Source organism: Mustelus asterias, chromosome 19 (genome assembly GCF_964213995.1).
Source record: "Mustelus asterias chromosome 19, sMusAst1.hap1.1, whole genome shotgun sequence".
In the NCBI taxonomy this organism is placed as follows: Eukaryota; Metazoa; Chordata; class Chondrichthyes; order Carcharhiniformes; family Triakidae; genus Mustelus; species Mustelus asterias.
Genome location: NC_135819.1, coordinates 1,508,679 through 1,529,974, shown reverse-complemented (window position 1 = coordinate 1,529,974; position 21,296 = coordinate 1,508,679). Strand labels below are relative to the sequence as shown.

General features: G+C 48.3%; 1 protein-coding gene across 1 annotated transcript in view; it reads right to left on the bottom strand.

Annotated features, from left to right (window-relative positions):
* The window catches only part of LOC144507618 (adhesion G protein-coupled receptor E3-like), a 66,306-nt gene that overhangs the window by 25,584 nt on the left and 19,426 nt on the right, over nt 1–21,296 (bottom strand). The window contains exons 8-11 of the mRNA XM_078234772.1: nt 17,072–17,188; nt 13,175–13,374; nt 5,913–6,090; nt 4,390–4,592 (exon numbers count right to left, since the gene is read on the bottom strand). Coding sequence (XP_078090898.1) covers nt 4,390–4,592; nt 5,913–6,090; nt 13,175–13,374; nt 17,072–17,188 — 698 coding nt within the window. The remainder of the gene's footprint in view (nt 1–4,389; nt 4,593–5,912; nt 6,091–13,174; nt 13,375–17,071; nt 17,189–21,296) is intronic.

Genomic DNA, 21,296 nt, shown 5'->3' with positions numbered 1-21,296 from the left:
CCTAACCCAACAGTCAGGAACCTACCAGACAATCATCAAACCTTCCAGAGTAGAAAGAGGTCAATTTACTTCATCATCATTGTGCTGGCTCTGCATGAGAGTAGTCCAGAATTAATCCCACTGCCACACTTTGCTCCCCAAAGCCATGTATCTTCCTCTTCTTCACACCCTTCCCTATGGCGGTGGTGGGTCATTTAATCAGGTGGGAGGGTGGCAGGTGGTGACCCCACCATCTTCTGATCTCCACGTCCCCAATTGAGACCATGGCAGGACATTCTATGAATGACCTTCCCCTATCACCACCAATTGAGACATTTATGTGGATAATGAATGCCCTCTTAATAGCCTCATCCCATCTCCATGGAACAAACCCAGAGGCGGGTTGTAGGGGTGGGGTGTGCGGCACTCACTGTGTGGGTTGCACCACAAGCATTCCCATGCGTAGTTGCTCATGAACTCCTGGTTAGTCCTTCATTCATGGGCCCACTGAAAGCTAATGCCCTGCCATTGTTGCCCCCCCACCCCCAAAATTCCCTCCCCCCCCCTCCCCGTCATCACTTGCCTGTAAACTTGGGCCCATCCACAAACCAAGACCTCCAATGGGTGTTATACTGGCAGCAGCCACCCTCATGCCAGTGGCGCTGTGCCTCAATTGAGCTTCCAGCCTCTGATTGGCCGACAGCTCACAGGGAGCGGGAATATGGCCCCATCTAGGTCCATCACACCAGGGGAAGGCCCACTGCTGTCCCGTCAAGTGCCTGTCTTAATTAATTCCTCAGAAGCACAGTGGTTAGCACTACTGCCTCATACTGTCAGGGACCCCGATTTAATTCTGGCCTTGGGTCACTGTCTGTGTGGAGTTTGCATGTTCTCCCCGTGTCTGCGTAGGTTTCCTCCAGGTGCTCCGGTTTCCTCCCACAGTCTGAAAAATGTGCTGGTTAGGTGCATTGGCAATGCTAAGTTGCCCCTCAGTGATAGGGAATTAGCATGGGGTTATGGGGATAAGGCTTGGGTGGGATTGTTGTCGGTGCAGGCTTGATGGGCTGAATGGCCTCCTTCTGCATTGCAGGGATTCTATGATAAGAAACAATGCAGGGGATGAGTGAGACACCCTTTGCCTCCATTAAATACTGCCTGGTCCAAGTCTACAACAAGATACATTTAGCTCCATTAACATAATAAAATGTCCTAAAGTGCTTCACAGGAGTTTGTGGCACAAAATCGCACCAAGAGTTATGAGGACAGCTGACTGAAAGCTTCATCAAAGGGATAGGTGCGAAGCAGCTTCTTAAAAGGAGGACAAAGGGGCTAAGAGGTCCTGGGAAGGAAGTTCAGAGCCTGGGACTCACCCCACAATGTAGATGGGCAACATCTTAAAAACAAAACGATAACCTTACCACAACCATTTATGGACAGATAAATCGAGGCCGACACTCCAGTGCAGTACCGAGGGAGCGCTGCACTGTCAGAGGTGCTGATCTTTGACAAGACCCCCCATCTGTCTGCGTGGGGGTTTGAGAAAATGCAATGGCAGCATGTTAAAGAAAAGAAGGGGAGTTCTCCCCAGTGTCCTGGCCAATATTCTATTAATCCCTCAATCAACATCACAGAGAAGGGAAAACAAGTGCAGAATTTTTGAAATCCCAGTAAAAATCAGGAATTTTGGAGTTCCATTTTAAGCCACACAAGACCAGTTCAGGCAGGATTTACTGGTACACTTCATTTCCAAGTTATACTGGTTTGTCTGTATCGGGCCATTATCATTGCTATTGTGGGAAGATGTTGCTCACATACTGTATTGGCTGTCAGCGTTCCGAAATTACAACAGAGACGACACTTCAAAAAGTACTTCAATTTACCATGGCTAATTTACCTAACCGACACATCTTGGGACGCTCAGGGGCAATTTATCATGGCCAATCCAGCTAATCTGCATATCTTTGGATTGTGGGGGGAAACCGGAGCACTCGGAGGAAACCCACGCAGACACGGGGAGAATATGCAAACTGCGCACAGGTAGTCGCCCAAGGCCGGAATCGAAGCTGGGTCACTGGTGCTGTGAGGCTGCAGTGCTGACCACTGTGCAGTTGTCGGGACTTATCCGAACAATGCCTGGGGCTACCTCCAAGAATTGAGGATGTCAACCGCCCACAACCCTGGACCCTGGAACACCATGACAATGGGTTAGGGGAGCATCTGCAGGTGGATGTTCCAAATTCTGCGTCTTGAAGGGGGTCCATCTTGCGGTTTCAGAATGATCTCAGAGATCCACCTCTGTTCTCAGGACGCCTGTCTTCCAGTCTCAGAGTGCTCCCAGCGATCTATCTTCATATTTAGGTTGTCTGTCTTATTTCCTCAATAGCGGATCAGTGATGTTGGACGCCCTTGCGACATGGTGGACTACCCAACATCCAGGCCATCCCACCACTGAACAGAGTGTAAAGCACCCGAGTGCATACTTAATGAGGTCAGAGCTGGAAGATATGGTGGATTTTCCCACCCACCTCTGCGACTGAAAACACCCCGGCCCCAGCCACGGCACTTAGTCACAAAGTGGGAGAATTTTGAGGTTCATCGGTATTGATACAACTTCCCCTTGAGAAGAAAATAAACCTTTATAAGATAACACCTCACGAGTGGGGAGATACTTACAGTGGAATTTTCCAGACTCTCAGCCGGTGGGGTTTTCCAATCCCGCCGACGTTAATGGACTTTCGGAAGACTCACCGCATTTTACGGACACCGTAACGGGGCCAGGAAATTACGCTCTGATGCTCGAGCCTTGCAATCGTAAGGATGAGTTCAAAACAAAGTCACTCACAGTTCAAACTTGTGTGGGTTTTATATTTGACCTGGTTGTTTGGGGAAGTGAGATTATTATTCAGCCTGTTAATGTCACCTTTTTTCCATTCTCTTCTTGCTGTGGTGCTGGTTTAGGGTATCGTCGGTTAGTGGCCGCTGTGTTTGTCCCTGTTATGTTCTGTTATTAACTAGTTGTGGTTTGCTTGAATTGAATCTGCCAGATCCGTGTGCAGTGCAGGACCTGATCGCGGTTGTATATTTACAGGTCTTTATCTCCTTGTTTTGCAAACTTCTGACAGCTTTTTCTACAAAGCCCCAATTTTAATGTGTGTAGTGAGCAGGATCTCGGTGAGGTGAGTTCCATGCTCCGTCCAATCATAGAACCCCTACAGTGCAGAAGGAGGCCATTCAGCCCATCGAGTCTGCACCGACCACAATCCCACCTCGGCCCTATTCCTGTAACCCCACATATTTACCCTGCTAATCCGCCTGACACGAGGATCAATTTAGCATGGCCAATCCACCTACCTACACATCTTTGGACTGTGGGAGGAAACCAGAGCACCCGGAGGAAACCCACGCAGACACAGGGAGAACGTGCAAACTCCGCACAGACAGTGACTCGAGGCTGGAATTGAACCTGGGTCCCTGGCGCTGAGGCAGCAGTGCTAACCACTGTGCCGCCCCTTCTCCCCGTGTCTGCATGGGTTTCATCCGAGCGCTCCGGTTTCTTCCCACACTCCAAAAGAGGTACAGGTTAGGTGGATTAGTCTTTGGTAAATTGCCCCCAAGTGTCCAATGATGTGTGGGTTAGGTGGATTGGCCATGCTAAATTGTTCCTTAGTGTCAGTGGAATTAGCAGGGTAAATACATGGGGTTAGAGGGATAGAACCTGAGTGGAATTGTTGTCAGTGCAGGCTCAATGGGCTGAATAGCCTCATAGAAATCATCATAGAAACCCTACAGTACAGAAAGAGGCCATTCGGCCCATCGAGTCTGCACCGACCGCAATCCCACCCAGGCCCTACCTCCACATCCCTACATATTTTACCCACTAATCCCTCTGTACCTACGCATCTCAGGACACTAAGGGGCAATTTTTTAGCATGGCCAATCAACCTAACCCGCACATCTTTGGACTGTGGGAGGAAACCGGAGCACCCAGAGGAAACCCACGCAGACACGAGGAGAATGTGCAAACTCCACATAGACAGTGACCCAAGCCGGGAATCGAACCCAGGTCCCTGGAGCTGTGAAGAAGCAGTGCTAACCACTGTGCTACCGTGCCGCCTCATTCCGCATTGTAGGGATTCTATGGTGTGCAGACTTTATACCTTGTATATCCAAGACCAGGTTATTGCTATGCATCAAAAAGTGCTGTGGTCCTAATATGGTCTCTGGGATAAACCTTCTCCAATCTATTTTCTGCTTTATGTCCCTTTCACATCCGTACTGCCACCGACTCTTTAATCCCATGGGCTTTAATTTTACCAACAAGTCTCATATGCAGTCCAGTAGAGTGCGGGTTGCAATGACAGTTCAAGGGTGGATTGGGGGAGAAGTGAGTTTGAATTGGAATTTCCTCACCTTGTTCCCTGTCCTGGAAATCCCGGTTACAAACAGTAACAGCGCCAAGAAGAGGCCCAGAGAGAGGTTCATGTGAATGGTCCGAGTCTCCCGCTGGATGGAGTGACAGAAGGCGAAGGTGAGGATGGAAATTCCGAGGCAGATGAGGGACACACTAATTCCGATGAGGCTGATTACTTCAAGGGCAAATTCACCCTGCAAAAGAAACAGAGCAACAGCGGCACTAACTCACATCATAGAATCAGAGAATCCCTGCAGTGCAGAAGGAGGCCATTCAGCCCATCAAATCTGCACTGACAACAATCCCACCCAAGCCATATCCCCGTAACCCCACATATTTACTTCACTAATCGCCAACCTACACATCTTTGGACACGAAGGGCCAGTTTAGCATGGCCAATCCACCTAACTTGCATATCTTTTGGACTATGAGAGGAAACCCACACAGTCACCCACCCGAGACTGGAATCGAACCTGGGTCTCTGGCGCTGTGAGACAGCAGCGCTAACCGCTGTGCCACCGTGCCACCCATGGAGAATATACAACTCGAAATTCGAAACCCTTTCGGATGTATTGAATTGAATATATTCAAGTTGGACAGATTTTTGATCTACATAGGAGTCAAGGGTTATGGGGTTGTGGGCAACGGGTATCTAAGGAAAGATGTGCTGGCCTTGGAGAGGGTCTAGAGGAGGTCCATGAGAATGATCCCGGGAATGAAAGGCTAGACTTATGAGGAGTGTTTGAGGACCCTGGGTCTGTACTCGATGGAGTTTAGAAGGATGAGGGGGGGATCTTATTGAAACTTACAGACACTGAAAGGCCGGATAGAGTGGACGTGGGGAAGAGGTTTCCATTAGTTGGAGAGACTCGGATCCGAGGGCACAGCCTCAGAGTAAAGGGTTTAGAATTGAGATGAGGAGGAATTTCTTCAGCCAGAGGGTGGTGAATCTATGACATTTATTGCCTCAGAAATCTGCTGAGGCCAGGTCATTGAGTGTATTTAAGACAGAGATAGATAAGTAAGTCACAGGCAGGTCAACTGATAGAATCATCGAATCCCCTTGGGTGCAGAAGAAGACCATTTGGCCCAAGGAGCTGATGGCAATCCCACCCAGGGCCCTATCCCCGTAACCCCACGTATTTACTCTGCTAATCCCCCTGACACTAAGGATCAATTTAGCATGGCCAATCCACCTAACCTACACATCTTTGGACTGTGAGTGGAAACCGGAGCACCCGGAGGAAACCCACATAGAAACGGGGAGAATGTGCAGACTCCACAGTCACCCGATCCCAGAATTGAACTCGGATCCCTGGCGCTGTGAGGCAGCAATGCTAACCATTGTGCTACCGTGTGGCACAGAGTGGGGCATAGACAGGTGGCCAGAACTGGAGGAAGACGGATTGTAGGAGTTAATAGCGATAGAGAGGAGCGAGGCCATGGAGGGATGTCGACGGAAGGAAAATCTTTTGGGGTCTGCCAGTGTTATTTCTTTGTGCAAAAGGCTTGTACAGGATGTATGCTACCTCTATTTCGACAGGAGCCATTAGGATTGCAAAGTTCGCCAGGTGCAGGCATCCACAGGTTGTACAGTTTCCGGTGAAGGTGACTATCTTGCAGCCTCTGGGAGACCAGAAGCTTCGCTCCTTCCCGTTTTCCCAATGGACACAAACCGGAATTTCATTTGGGTTTTTTTCCTGTGCCGAGCAAAGAAACAAACAAGCAAACAGTTGTTATCGTGACCGTTCTAATATTTGTCATGGTAGTGTGTCACCTTAGGAAAGTGGGGCTATTACACGTCCATTGCAATCACTTGCAAAAGTAAGACGCACGTAATTTTACAAGAATGTTGTGTGTTGTTTGCTTGGAAATTTGATAAAGGTGTTCATTTATTTCAAAAGTGCAGGTATTGGGATTTTCTCCCGAGCATTACCTCATCGGGAGCCTCATAGAAATTCTACGCTTTGGTATAAACTGTGGTAAAATTCACACATTCATTCGAGAGGAATAGATGAGCAAATTCTGAAGTTTCTGTATTAGTCATCCAGTTTTTAAACTTTTCATACAGTTTATTCATTCATTTCTGTGTTCATGGGATGTGGATGTTGCTGACTAGATCAGCATTTAATACCCACCTCAAATTTCCCTTGAGAAAATGGTTGTGAGCCGCTTTCTTGAACCACTGCAGTCCACGTGGTGTAGGTACACCTATAGTTATTCATTCATTTGATATGGATGTTGCTGGTTGGCCAGCATAAGGTCAGCACGGTGGCACAGTGAATCATAGAATCCCGACAGCGCAGAAGGAGGCCATTCATCTCATCGAGTCTGTACCGACCACAATACCACCCAGGCCCTATCCCGATTTACCCTAACTAGTCCCCCCTGACACTACGGTGCAATTTAGAACATAGAACATAGAAAAAATACAGCACAAACAGGCCATTCAGCCCACAAGTTGCGCCGGTCATGTCCCTACCTACCTAGGCTTATATATAGGCTTACCTATAACCCTCAATCCTATTAAGTCCCATGTACTCATCCAGAAGTCTCTTAAAAGACCCTATCGAGTTTGCCTCCACCACCACTGACGGCAGCCGATTCCACTCACCCACTACCCTCTGAGCGAAAAACTTACCCCTGACATCTCCTCTGTACCTACTCCCCAGTACCTTAAACCTGTGTCCTCTCGTAGCAACCATTTCAGCCCTGGGAAAAAGCCTCTGAGAATCCACCCGATCTATACCTCTCAACATCTTGTAAACCTCTATCAGGTCACCTCTCATCCTTCGTCTCTCCAAGGAGAAAAGATCGAGCTCCCTCAACCTATCCTCATAAGGGATGCCACCCAATCCAGGCAACATCCTTGTAAATCTCCTCTGCACCCTTTCTATGGCTTCCACATCCTTCCTGTAATGAGGCGACCAGAACTGGGCACAGTACTCCAAGTGGGGTCTGACAAGGGTCTTATAAAGCTGCATCATTATCCCCCGACTCCTAAACTCAATCCCTCGATTGATGAAGGCCAGCACACCATACGCTTTCTTAATCACCTCCTTCACCTGCGAAGCCGGTTTAAGAGTCCTATGGACTCGGACCCCAAGGTCCTTCTGATCCTCTACACTGCTAAGAGTCTTACCCCTGATATTATACTCCTTCATCCCATTTGACCTGCCAAAATGGACCACTACACATTTATCCGGGTTGAAGTCCATCTGCCACTTCTCCGCCCAGTCTTGCATCCTATCTATGTCACTCTGCAACTTCTGACATCCCTCCAAACTTTCCACAACACCGCCAACCTTCGTGTCGTCGGCAAACTTACCAACCCATCACTCCACTTCCTCATCCAGGTCAGTTATGAAGGTGATAAACAGCAAGGGTCCCAGAACAGATCCCTGGGGCACACCACTGGTGACCAACCTCCATTCAGAAAAAGGCCCATCTACAACCACTCTCTGCCTTCTGCAGGCAAGCGAGTTCTGGATTCACAAGGCAACAGCCCCTTGGATCCCATGCCCTCTCACTTTCTCGAGAAATCGTGCATGGGGGACCTTATCGAATGCCTTGCTGAAGTCCACGTAAACCACATCTACCACTTTTCCTTCGTCAATGTGTTTAGTCACATTTTCAAAGAATTCCACGATTTGCCTTTGACAAAGCCGTGCTGACTACTTTTGAGCATACTAAACTTCTCTAAATGTTCATAAATCCTGTCCCTCAGGATCTTCTCCATCAACTTACCAACCACTGAGGTTAGACTCACCGGTCGGTAATTTCCTGGGCTATCCCTATTCCCTTTCTTGAATATAGAAACCACATCCGCAATCCTCCAATCCTCTGGAACCTCTCCCGTCTCCATCGATGACGCAAAGATCATTTCCAGAGGCTCTGCAATCTCTTCCCTCGCCTCCCAAAGTAACCTGGGGTACACCCCATCCGGTCCCGGCGACTTATCTATCCTGATGCTATTCAAAATTACCAACACATCCTCTTTCTTAATGTCCACAAACTCAATCTTTTCAGTTCGCCGCAATCCTGTAGTACAACCACCCAGTTGTTTTTCCACTGTGAATACCGAGGTAAAGTATTCGTTAAGCACCTCTGCTATTTCTTCTGGTTCTGTACAGACTTTCTCACCTTCACATTTTATAGGTCCTATACCTTCACATCTCATCCTTTTACTCTTCACATATTTATAGAACGCCTTATGGTTCTCCTTAATCTTACCTGCCAAGTCCTTCTCGTGACCCCTTCTGGCTCTGCTAATTTCCTTCTTAAGTCCCTTCCTACAAACTGTATACTCATTGCTCTCTGAACCTTTTGTACGCTTTCCTTTTCTTTTTGACTAGGTTCAGCACAGCTTTCGTGCACCACGGTTCCCATAACCTACCAAAACCTCCCTGTCTCATCGGAACGTTGTCATTCAGAACTCTAGACAAACATTCCTTGAAAATCTGCCACCTCACTTTGGTACTTTTCCTCGAGAATACCCCCTTCCAATCAACGCCTCTAATCTCTTGCCTGATGGCTTCATATTTCCCCTTACTCCAGATAAACACTTTCCTAGCTTGCCTGATCCTATCTCTTTCCAATGCTAGCGTAAAGGAGATAGAGTTATGATCACTATCTCCAAGATGCTCCCCCACTGAAAGATCCGACACCTGTCCAGGCTCATTAGCCAGTACCAGATCGAGTACAGCCTCTCCTCTTGTGGGCTTATCCACCTGCTGTGTCAGGAAACCTTCCTGAACACACCTAACAAACTCCTCCCCATCCAACCCCCTTACCCTCGGGATATTCCAATCGATGTTTGGGAAATTAAAGTCTCCCATCACGACAACCCTGTTATTCCTACATCTCTCCAGGATCTGTTTCCCTATCTGCTCCTCAACATCCCTGTTACCGTTGGGCGGCCTATAGAAAACACCTAGCAAAGTTATCGACCCCTTCCTGCTCCGAACTTCCACCCACAGAGACTCCGTAGACAATCCTTCCACGGCGTCCACTTTCTCTACAGCTGTGACACTATCCCTGATCAGCAGTGCCACTTCCCCCCATCTTTTGCCTCCCTCTCTGTCCTTTCTGAAACATCTGAAACCCGGCACCTGAAGTATCCAGTCCTGTCCCTGTCCCCACGTCTCCGTAATGGCCACCACATCACACTTCCAAGCATCGATCCACACTCTAAGCTCATCCACTTTATTCACTACACTCCTGGCGTTAAAATAGACACATCTCAAACCTTTGGTCTGAGCTCTCCCCTTCTCCATCACTCATCTATTCTCCCTCTTACTCTGTCTACAATCCTTCTTTATTTGCAGGCTACCCTCCTCACTCCCTGTCACCTCATCTCGGTTCCCTCCCATTTAGCATGGCCAATCCATCTAACCCGCACATCTTTGGACTGCAGGAGAATACTGGAACACCTGGAGGAAACCCACACAGACACAGGGAGAATGTGCAAACTCCACACAGACAGTCACCCAAGCTGGGAATCGAACCTGGGTCCCTGGTGCTTTGAGGTAGCAGTGCTAACCAATGTGCCACCGTGCCGCCCAGTGGTTAACATTGTTGCCTCACGGCGCCAGGGACCTGGGTTCGATTCCCGGCTTGGGTCACTGTCTGTGCGGAGTCTGCACATTCTCCCCGTGTCTGCGTGGGTTTCCTCCGGGTGCTCCGGTTTCCTCCCACAGTCTGAAAGACATGCTGGTTAGACATTGGCCATGCTAAATTCTCCCTCAGTGTACCCGAACAGGCGCCGGAGTGTGGCGACTAGGGGATTTTCACAGTAACTTCATTGCAGTGTTAATGTAAGCCTACTTGTCACACTAACAAATAAATAAACTTTAAATTTATTACCCATCCTGAGTCACCCGCAAACTGAGTGGCTTGCTGGGCTTAAATCAGGTTTAATAGACAACTTGGTCACTCCCCTCTCTTACATTCTGAGGAAATGATTTGATTTGAATTATTATTGTCACATGTATTGGGATACAGTGAAAAGTATTGTTTCTTGCGCGCTATACAGACAAAATATACCGTTCATAGAGAAGGAAACGAGAGAGTGCAGAATGTAGTGTTACAGTCATAGCTAGGGTGTAGAGAAAGATCAACTTAATGCAAGGTAAGTCCATTCAAAAGTCTGACAGCAGCAGGGAAGAAGCTGTTCTTGAGTCGGTTGGTACATGACCTCAGACTTTCTATCTTTCTCCCGACAGAAGAAGGTGGAAGAGAGAATGTCTGGGGTGTGTGAGGTCCTTAATTATGCTGGCTGCTTTGCCGAGGCAGCGAGAAGTGTAGACAGAGTCAATGGATGCGAGGCTGGTTTGCATGATGGATTGGGCTACATTCACGCCCTTTGTAGTTCCTTGCAGTCTTGAGCAGAGCAGAAGCCATACTAAGCTGTGATACAACCAGAAAGAATGCTTTCTATGGTGCATCTGTAAAGGTTGGTGAGAGTCATCGCTGACATGCCAAATTTCCTTAGTCTTCTGAGGAAGTAGAGGCATTGGTGGGCTTTCTTAACGATATTGTGAGCATGGGGGGACCAGGACAGGTTGTTGGTGATCTGAACAGAGAAGCAGGTTACTAGCACAATATTTTCGAGACTCAACAGGAAAGTAATGACACAATGGATCATTTGTGTGAGGCGGGAATAAAAAGGGAGATTGTAGTTATATGGAACAGCAGTTTGGGAGATAGATACCATTCTTTACAGCTGACAGCGCAAGTCCCAAAGGGTTCATAGAACCATAGAATCCCTACAGTACAGAAAGAGGTCATTCGGCCCATCGAGTCTGCACCGGCCACAATCCTACCCAGGCCCTACCCCCATATCCCTACATATTTTACCCACTAATCCCGCTAACCTACGCATCTCAGGACACTAAGGGGCAATTTTAGCATGGCCAATCAACCTAACCCACACATCTTTGGACTGTGGGAGGAAACCGGAGCACCCGGAGGAAACCCACGCAGACACGGGGAGAATGTGCAAACTCCACACAGACAGTGACCCAAGCCGGGAATCGAACCCAGGCCCCTAGAGCTGTGAAGCAGCAGTGCTAACCACTGTGCTACCAAGCCGCCCTTTTAGGACATGGCGGTTTAGGACATCTCCATGGGCTAAAGAGAAACTTGGGAGTGAGGGGGGTAGGCTCCAGTTGTGATCGACTTGAGTACCAATGACATAGGTAGGACTAAGAAAGAGGTCCTGCTGAGTATGAGCAATTAGCGGCTAAATTAAAAGGTAGTATTACAAAGGTAATAGTCTCTGGATTATTTTTAAAAACTTTTCATATAGTTTATTCATTCATTTATTTGTTCATGGGATGTGGGCGTTGCTGATGAGGTCAGCTTTTAATACCCATCTCTAATTGCCCTTGAGAAGATGCAGTCCATGTGGTGCAGGTACACCTTTAGTTTTTCATTCATGTGATAAGGGTCTTGCTGGTTGGCCAACATTTATTGCCCACTCTGAGTCACACTTGAACTGAGTGTCTCGCTAGGCCATTTCAGAGGGCAGTTGAGAGTCAACCACATTGCCGTGGCTCTGGAGTCACATGTAGGCCAGATAGGGTAAGGATGGCAGATTCCCTTCCCTAAAGGACATTAGTGAACCAGATGGGTTTATTTGATAATGGACAATGGTTTCACGGTCAACAGTATATTCTTAATTCCAGATTCTTTTTATTGAATTCAAATTCCACCATCTTCTGTGGCAGGATTCGAACCCAGGTCCCCAGAACATTAGCAGAGTTCCTGGATTAATAGTCTAGCAATAATCCCACGAGGCCAACATCTCCCCACGTGATGTTGGTGATGGAATTCCTCAGGGCGAAGCAATAGATTTTCCGCTTCATCACATATGATAAGCTGCCACATAATTCCAGCTTTAACAGAGGTCATTCCCCAGACTTTGACCGGAATTCTCCGGTCTCTTCCGACCTGGTGGTTAGCACTGCTGCCTCACAGTGCCAGGGAACCAGGTTCGATTCCCGGCTTGGGCCACTGTCTGTGTGGAGTTTGCATGTTCTCCCCGTGTCTGCGTGTGTCTCTTCCGGGTGCTCCGGTTTCCTCCCACAGTCCAAAGATGTGCAGGTTAGGGTGCATTGGCCAAGTTAAATTGCCCCTTAGTGTCAGGGGGAGTAGCTAGGGTAAATGCATGGGGATAGGGCCTGGGTAGGATTGTGATCAGTACAGACTCAATGGGCCGAATGGCCTCCCTTCTGCACTGTAGGGATTCTATGCCCGCCACTGCTGCCAGTGAGAATGGAGTATTTGGCACTCAGCCAAAGTTCCATTCACTGCAGCGGGACTGGAGAATGCCAGCCGCGGGCAAGGCTGGAGAGTCCTGGCCTTCATCTGAACTTTCACTCTGCCCGAACTGCTGTTCAAATTCCCGGGCGTGAACCTGATTTTCTGCCTTTCCCTCATATTTCCCATGCCGCTATGCCACTCAACCAATGCAGTGGGACGGAAAAATCCCACCTATTGACTTTGAATAACTCTCCAAATTTTCCCACCCCGCCCATGACGATACCTGTTGGTGTCGGGGCTGGAAAATCTCGCCCTTAAAGTGAGAAAAAAAATCAAAGGTGAAGATACAAAATGAACCTTTTCCTTTCTGAGTGGTCGCAGCTGACCTGGTTGGCAACAATAGCACACACTGGACAGTGGAAAGCCCTCCAATAAATCATGGGTGGACGGAGGAAAAACATATCAGCGATTGACAAATGAGCTTCCAGAAATGGAACTGAAATGGAGTCGATGACAAACCTCTTTGTGCCTCAGAGTGAAGTTGAAGGGCTCACGCAGTTCTGTTCCCCGCCCGTCTCCCATAGTCACCGTCACCACGTCGGAGTTGAGCTTGTAACTCCCGCCCATCTTTTCCCCTTTCCCACCTTCTTCATCCACAAAGTCTCCATCCAAAATGGATTCCAAATTGCTGTAGGCAATAAAGCCAACGGCAGCGACACCTGGTGGGGAGAAATGGCAGTAAACGACAAGCTGACTTGATTTATTATTGCCACATGTGGTGGGATGCAGTGAAAAGTATTGTTTATTGCGCGCTATACAGACAAAACATACCGTTCATAGAGAAGGAAAGGAGAGAGTGCAGAATGTAGTGCTATAGTCATAGCGAGGGTGTAGAGAAAGATCAACTTAATGAATTAGAGCATTGTTGAAGAGTTTAAAGATTTAGAATAAAGTTATAGAAACATAGAAACATAGAAAAACTACAGCACAAACAGGCCCTTCGGCCCACAAGTTGTGCCGAACACATCCCTACCTTCTAGACCTACCTATAACCCTCCATCCTATTAAGTCCCATGTACTCATCCAGGAGTCTCTTAAAAGACCCTATTGAGTTCGCCTCCACCACCACTGACGGCAGCCGATTCCACTCGCCCACCACCCTCTGTGTGAAAAACTTCCCCCTAACATTTCCCCTGTACCTACCCCCCAGCACCTTAAACCTGTATCCTCTCATAGCAGCCATTTCCACCCTGGGAAAAAGCCTCTGAGAGTCCACCCGATCTATGCCTCTCAACATCTTATACACCTCTATTAGATCTCCTCTCATCCTTCGTCTCTCCAAGGAGAAAAGACCGAGCTCCCTCAGCCTATCCTCATAAGGCATGCCACTCAATCCAGGCAATATCCTTGTAAATCTCCTCTGCACCCTTTCAATCTTTTCCACATCCTTCCTGTAATGAGGTGACCAGAACTGAGCACAGTACTCCAAGTGGGGTCTGACGAGGGTCTTATATAGCTGCATCATTATCCCCGGACTCCTAAACTCAATCCCTCGATTGATAAAGGCCAGCACACCATACGCCTTCTTAACCACCTCCTCCACCTGCGGGGCCGATTTTAGAGTCCTATGGACCCGGACCCCAAGGTCCTTCTGATCCTCTACCATACTAAGAGTCTTTCCCTTTATATTGTACTCCTTCATCCCATTTGTCCCACCAAAATGGACCACGACACATTTATCTGGGTTGAAGTCCATCTGCCACTTCTCCGCCCAGTCTTGCATCCTATCTATGTCCCTCTGTAACTTCTGACATCCCTCCAGGCTATCCACAACCCCACCAACCTTTGTGTCATCGGCAAACTTACCAACCCATCCCTCCACTTCCTCATCCAGGTCATTTATGAAAATGACAAACAGCAAGGGTCCCAGAACAGATCCCTGGGGCACACCACTGGTGACCGACCTCCATTTAGAAAAAGACCCATCTATACCCACTCTCTGCCTCCTTTGGGCAAGCCAGTTCTGGATCCACCGGGCAGCAGCCCCTTGGATCCCATGCCCTCTCACTTTTTCTAGAAGCCTTGCATGGGGGACCTTATCAAACGCCTTGCTAAAATCCATATAAACCACATCTACCGCCTTCCCTTTGTCAATGTGTTTAGTCACATTTTCGAAGAACTCCACCTGGCTCGTAAGGCACGATCTGCCCTTGACAAAGCCATGCTGAGTATTCTTGAGCATACTAAACCTCTCTAAATGCTCATATATCCTGTCCCTCAGGATCTTCTCCATCAGCTTACCAACCACTGAGGTTAGACTCAACGGTCGGTAATTACCTGGGCTATCCCTATTCCCCTTCTTGAAAATAGGAACAACATCCGCAATCCTCCAATCCTCCGGCACCTCTCCTGTCTCCATCGACGACGCAAAGACCATCGCCAGAGGCTCTGCAATCTCTTCCCTCGCCTCCCACAGTAACCTGGGGTACATCCCATCCGGACCCGGCGACTTATCTATCTTGATGCCATTCAAAGATTCCAGCACAACCTCTTTCTTAAAGTCCACATACTCAATCCTTTCAGTCCACCTCACGCCCGCAGTACATCCACCCAGGTCCTTCTCCTCTGTGAAAACCGAGGCAAAATACTCATTGAGCACCTCTACCATTTCTACTGGTTCCGTACAGACTTTCCCGCCTTCACCTTTTATAGGCCCTATTCCGTCACGTCTCAATCTTTTACTCTTCACATATTTATAGAACGCCTTAGGGTTCTCCTTAATCCGACCTGCCAGGGCCTTCTCGTGACCCCTTCTGGCTCTCCTAATTTCCTTCTTTAATCCCTTCCTACAAGCCGTATGCTCTTCTAAATCCCTATCTTCGCCAAGCTCTCTGAGCCTTTTGTACGCTTTCCTTTTCTTCTCGACTAGGTCCCGCACAGCTTTCGTGCACCACGGTTCCTTTAACCGACCAACACCTCCCTGTCTGCTCGGAACGTTGTCCTGTAGAACTCTAGACAGACATTCCTTGAAAAACTGCCACCTCTCTTCAGTACATTTCCCCGAGAATACCTCCTTCCAATTTACTCCTCTAATTTGCTGTCTAATGTCTTCATATTTCCCCTTACTCCAGATAGAAGCATAGAACAAGTTATAAAGCATAGAACAAGAGTAAACCATAGGATTGGGGGTGTGGTGGACACAGCTTGTAAGATGTCGCCACGCTCCAGCGCCACTTTGGAAATTGAGTAGGAAGATGCTACACCAACCAAAACGATAACGATGCGGGGGTGCAGAAAGTCTGGAGAGAGGAGCAGAGTTAGCGGCCCAGGTATATTTTTTCAGCGAGGGTGCAGGGGAAGGAGTGTTCCAGGTGGGAATTCTGAATGTACAGGCTTCTCTGGAAATTAACCACAGAGCATCAATTAAATTCCTGGAATTTGAATCCCTGCCTGTCAAGTGCGGACAAGGCCACAGATAAGGAGCACAGAGCAGGGAGGGAGAGAGGGAGAGAGAGATTGTTGGGCGGTGTATTGGTAGGGAGAAGGGGATCTTAGGGAAGAGAAAGTCTGGCCTCCTGGTGGGTGTTGGGAGGCATTGGGAGATGGGGTCGTGGAGGTGGCGGGCCGGGGGGGGGGGGGGGGAGGGGGGGGGGGAGGGGGAGTGGAAATCGAAAGGTTGATTGCTGAGGTTAAGTTAAACTTGTCGGGTCTGGAGATAATATTCCTGCTTTCCTCAGCCCACAAGCAGTGCTGTAAAATCATTCACTTCATGGATCTAACAGTTTTCCCCGTGTATTACTTGCTGGGTTTCCAGAGGCGCTGTGAGGCAGCAGTGCTAACCACTGTGCCATCCTGTAATGTCACTGGACTAGCAATCCAGAGGCCCGGGCGAATGCTTCGTGGGACATGGGTTCAAATCCCACCATGGCAGCTGGTCGAGTTTAAATTCAATTAACAAAATCTGGATTTGAAAGCTAGTGTCTGTGGTGGTGACCATGACCCATCTAATGTCCTTTAGGGAAGGAAATCTGCCATCCTTACCCGGTCTGGCCTACATGTGTCTCCAGAGTCATAGCAACGTGGTTGACTCTGAACTGCCCTCTGAAACAGCTGAGCGAGACACTCAGTTCAAGGGGCAATTAGGGATGGGCAACAAATACTGGCCCAGCCAACGACACACACATCCCATGAAAGAATAAAGACAGCACTTGGTCTCGGACGTGTTATAGCCAGAGGGGGCTAGGGAGGAATTCTCCAGTCTATGTTTATTCCCTAATTATTCCTGCATTTTCTTTCTTTGAGTTAGGGCATCACAATCAGCACAGGCTTGGAGAGCCGAAGGGCCTGTTCCTGCGCTTTACTTTTCTTTGTTCTTTAAACACGAGTTGTCGTTGTTGTAACAATGGCTGGCGTTACCTAGATGGCTGCTCCCGGCGGCGGTTCTCCAGTATAGCTGCATTTCATTGCCCCTCACGTCTAACGTAAGTCTTTCATCCTCTAAGATGTTTCCTCGATGCACCCGTATTTCAAGATCTGAGAAGATGAGCAGTCATGTGATTTGTCTGTTTAAGGGTGATCGCTGATTAAATTACATGTCCCAGCTTATCCAGGGGAAATAATCGAAGGTGCAAGGGAACTCACTCCATCAGAATAGCAGGAAATGAGAGCAACTATAGACTATTAGAGCCTGCTCTACCACTCAGGAGGATCATGGATCAGCATCATACCCTTCTTATCAAGATATCCCAACTCACTTCACAATCATAGAATCCCGACAGAGCAGAAGGAGGCCATTCAGCCCATTCAATCTATTGAGTCTGCACAAACCCTCCGACAGAGCGTCTTACCCAGGCCCTATTCTCGTAACACCATGTATTAATCCCGCTAATCCCTCCCTAACCTGCACATTTTTTGAGATTAAGGGTCAATTTAGCATGGCCAATCTCCTAACCTGAACATCTATGGACTGTGGGAGGAAACCAGAGCACTCAGAGGAAACCCACGGGGAGAATGTGCAAACTCCACACAGACATCCGAGGCAGCAGTGCTAATCACTGTACCGCCCATGAGGTAAAGTTAATTCTAAGATGGGTTTCCAGAGGCGCTGTGAGGCAGCAGTGCGAACCACTGTGTTATTCACACACCATGCACTTCCTCATTCAGCAATGGGATATTTGACCAGAGAATCAGGTTCGGCACTGCTAGCCGGGGGTTTAGCATGGCAGGTTTTCCCATCCCTTCCTGCCACCTGAATGCTGGAGGAGGGACGTCCGCCTCTCGTGCCCTCGAGAGGAAGTTCCTCCTCAGGGAGCTGCAGCCAATCTAGTCTCTGCAGCACCAGAAACGTCAGTGGACAGGATTGGAACTGCAAGCATTCCCCAGAGTCTCAGTCCAGGATGTCCAGGCAGGACGAGGTCAGAGTGTGGGATCTCAGGGCAACTGATGCAATGCCTGGGGGGGGGGGGGGTTGGGAGGGGGGTGGGTGGGTGAGGGAAAGGGGGTCTAGAGGTCTTACTGGAGAGGCCAAGAGCAAGGGATCTCCAGTGGAGGGGAGTTAAGGATTGGCTATGCTAAAGTGTATGATTCTAGACTTTGTGAGGTGGGTTGCAGCAGAAGGTGTGGGTGGGCGGGGGGGAGAACTCATTGTTGAACAGAGGGCATTCGAGGAGATGCTCGCCTCTCTTCCGGTCCGAGGCCCGAGCAGGATCATCTTTCGGGCTGCCCCCCTTCCATCCCCCCAACTTCACCCACCTCCCCTCATCTCCCTACTCCCCTCCCCCTCTTGTCCCTCCCTCTCCACCCCCACTCCCCCCCCCCCCCCCCCCACCTCCACCCCTCCACCGACCCCAAACTCAATCTGCCAGCCCAAAGTTTGAGGATGGGTGGGACATAAGAACATAAGAAATAGGAGCAGGAGTAGGCCATCTAGCCCCTCGAGCCTGCCCCGCCATTCAATAAGATCATGGCTGATCTGACGTGGATCAGTACCACTTACCCGCCTGATCCCCATAACCCTTAATTCCCTTACCGATCAGGAATCCATCCATCCGCGCTTTAAACATATTCAGCGAGGTAGCCTCCACCACCTCAGTGGGCAGAGAATTCCAGAGATTCACCACCCTCTGGGAGAAGAAGTTCCTCCTCAACTCTGTCTTAAACCGACCCCCCTTTATTTTGAGGCTGTGTCCTCTAGTTTTAACTTCCTTACTAAGTGGAAAGAATCTCTCCGCCTCCACCCTATCCAGCCCCCACATTATCTTATAAGTCTCCATAAGATCCCCCCTCATCCTTCTAAACTCCAACGAGTACAAACCCAATCTCCTCAGCCTCTCCTCATAATCCAAACCCCTCATCTCCGGTATCAACCTGGTGAACCTTCTCTGCACTCCCTCCAATGCCAATATATCCTTCCTCATATAAGGGGACCAATACTGCACACAGTATTCCAGCTGCGGCCTCACCAATGCCCTGTACAGGTGCATCAAGACATCCCTGCTTTTATATTCTACCCCCTCGCAATATAGGCCAACATCCCATTTGCCTTCTTGATCACCTGTTGTACCTGCAGACTGGGCTTTTGCGTCTCATGCACAAGGACCCCCAGGTCCCTTTGCACGGTAGCATGTTTTAATTTGTTTCCATTGAGATAGTAATCCCATTTGTTATTATTTCCTCCAAAGTGTATAACCTCGCATTTATCAACGTTATACTCCATTTGCCATATCCTCGCCCACTCACTCAGCCTGTCCAAATCTCTCTGCAGATCTTCTCCGTCCTCCACACGATTCACTTTTCCACTTATCTTTGTGTCGTCTGCAAACTTCGTTACCCTACACTCCGTCCCCTCCTCCAGATCATCTATATAAATGGTAAACAGTTGCGGCCCGAGTACCGATCCCTGCGGCACGCCACTAGTTACCTTCCTCCAACCGGAAAAACACCCATTTATTCCGACTCTTTGCTTCTTGTCGGATAGCCAGTCCCCAATCCACTTTAACACACTACCCCCAACTCCGTGTGCCCTAATCTTCTTCAGCAGCCTTTTATGGGGCACCTTATCAAACGCCTTTTGGAAATCCAAAAACACCGCATCCACCAGTTCTCCTCCATCAACCGCCCTAGTCACATCTTCATAAAAATCCAACATGTTCGTCAAGCACGACTTTCCCCTCATGAATCCATGCTGCGTCTGATTGATCGAACCATTTCTATCCAGATGCCCTGCTATCTCCTCTTTAATAATGGATTCCAGCATTTTCCCTACTACAGACGTTAAGCTGACCGGCCTATAGTTACCCGCCTTTTGTCTCCTTCCTTTTTTAAACAGCGGCGTAACATTCGCCGTTTTCCAATCAACCGGCACTACCCCAGAATGCAATGAGTTTTGATAAATAATCACTAACGCATCCACTATTACCTCTGACATTTCTTTCAATACCCTGGGATGCATTCCATCCGGACCCGGGGACTTGTCCACCTTCAGTCCCATTAGTCTACCCAGCACTGCCTCTCTGGTAACATTAATTGTATTAAGTATTTCTCCTGCTGCCAACCCTCTATCGTTAATATTTGGCAAACTATTTGTGTCCTCCACCGTGAAGACCGACACAAAAAACTTATTTAAAGACTCAGCCATATCCTCATTTCCCACTATTAACTCCCCCCTCTCGTCCTCCAAGGGTCCAACATTCACTCTAGCCACTCTATTCCTTTTTATATATTTATAAAAACTTTTACTATCATTTTTTATATTAATTGCTCGCCTAGCTTCATAGTCTATCCTTCCTTTCTTTGTCGCTTTCTTAGTCTCTCTTTGTTGTTTCTTAAATTTTTCCCAATCACTTGTTTCTCCACTATTTTTGGCCACTCTGTACGCAGCTGTTTTTATTTTAATACTCTCCTTTATTTCCTTCGTTATCCACGGCTGGTTCTCCCTTTTCTTACAATCCTTGTTTTTTGCTGGAATATATTTTTGCTGAGAACTGAAAAGGATCTCCTTAAAAATCCTCCACTGTTCCTCAGCTATCCTACCTGCCAGCCTGCTCTCCCAGTCTACCTTAGCCAATTCATCCCTCATCCTATCATATTTCCCTCTGTTCAAACAGAGGACACTGGTTTGAGACCAAACTTTCTCCTCTTCCATCTGAATCAGAAATTCGACCATATTGTGGTCACTAGACCCAAGAAGGTCCTTCACAATAAGATCCTTAATTCTACCTACCTCGTTACACAATACCAGATCCAAAATAGCTCGTTCCCTCGTCGGTTCCGTAACATGCTGTTCAAGGAAACTATCCCGACAGCATTCTAAGAACTCTTCCTCCATTCCACCCTTACCGACTTGAGTCTGCCAGTCAATGTGCATGTTGAAGTCCCCCATGATTATTGCCGTTCCGTTTTTGCACGCATCCCTTATCTGCTTGTTTATAGCCCTCCCTACCTCAACATTATTATTTGGGGGCCTATATACCACACCTACTAGTGTCTTTCTCCCTCTACTATTCCTCATCTCTACCCATAATGATTCCACGTTTTGTTCCTCAGAGCCTATGTCATCCCTCAGTACTACCCTGATATTATCTCTTATTAATAGCGCGACCCCACCACCTTTTCCTTCCTGTCTATTCTTCCTAAACGCCCT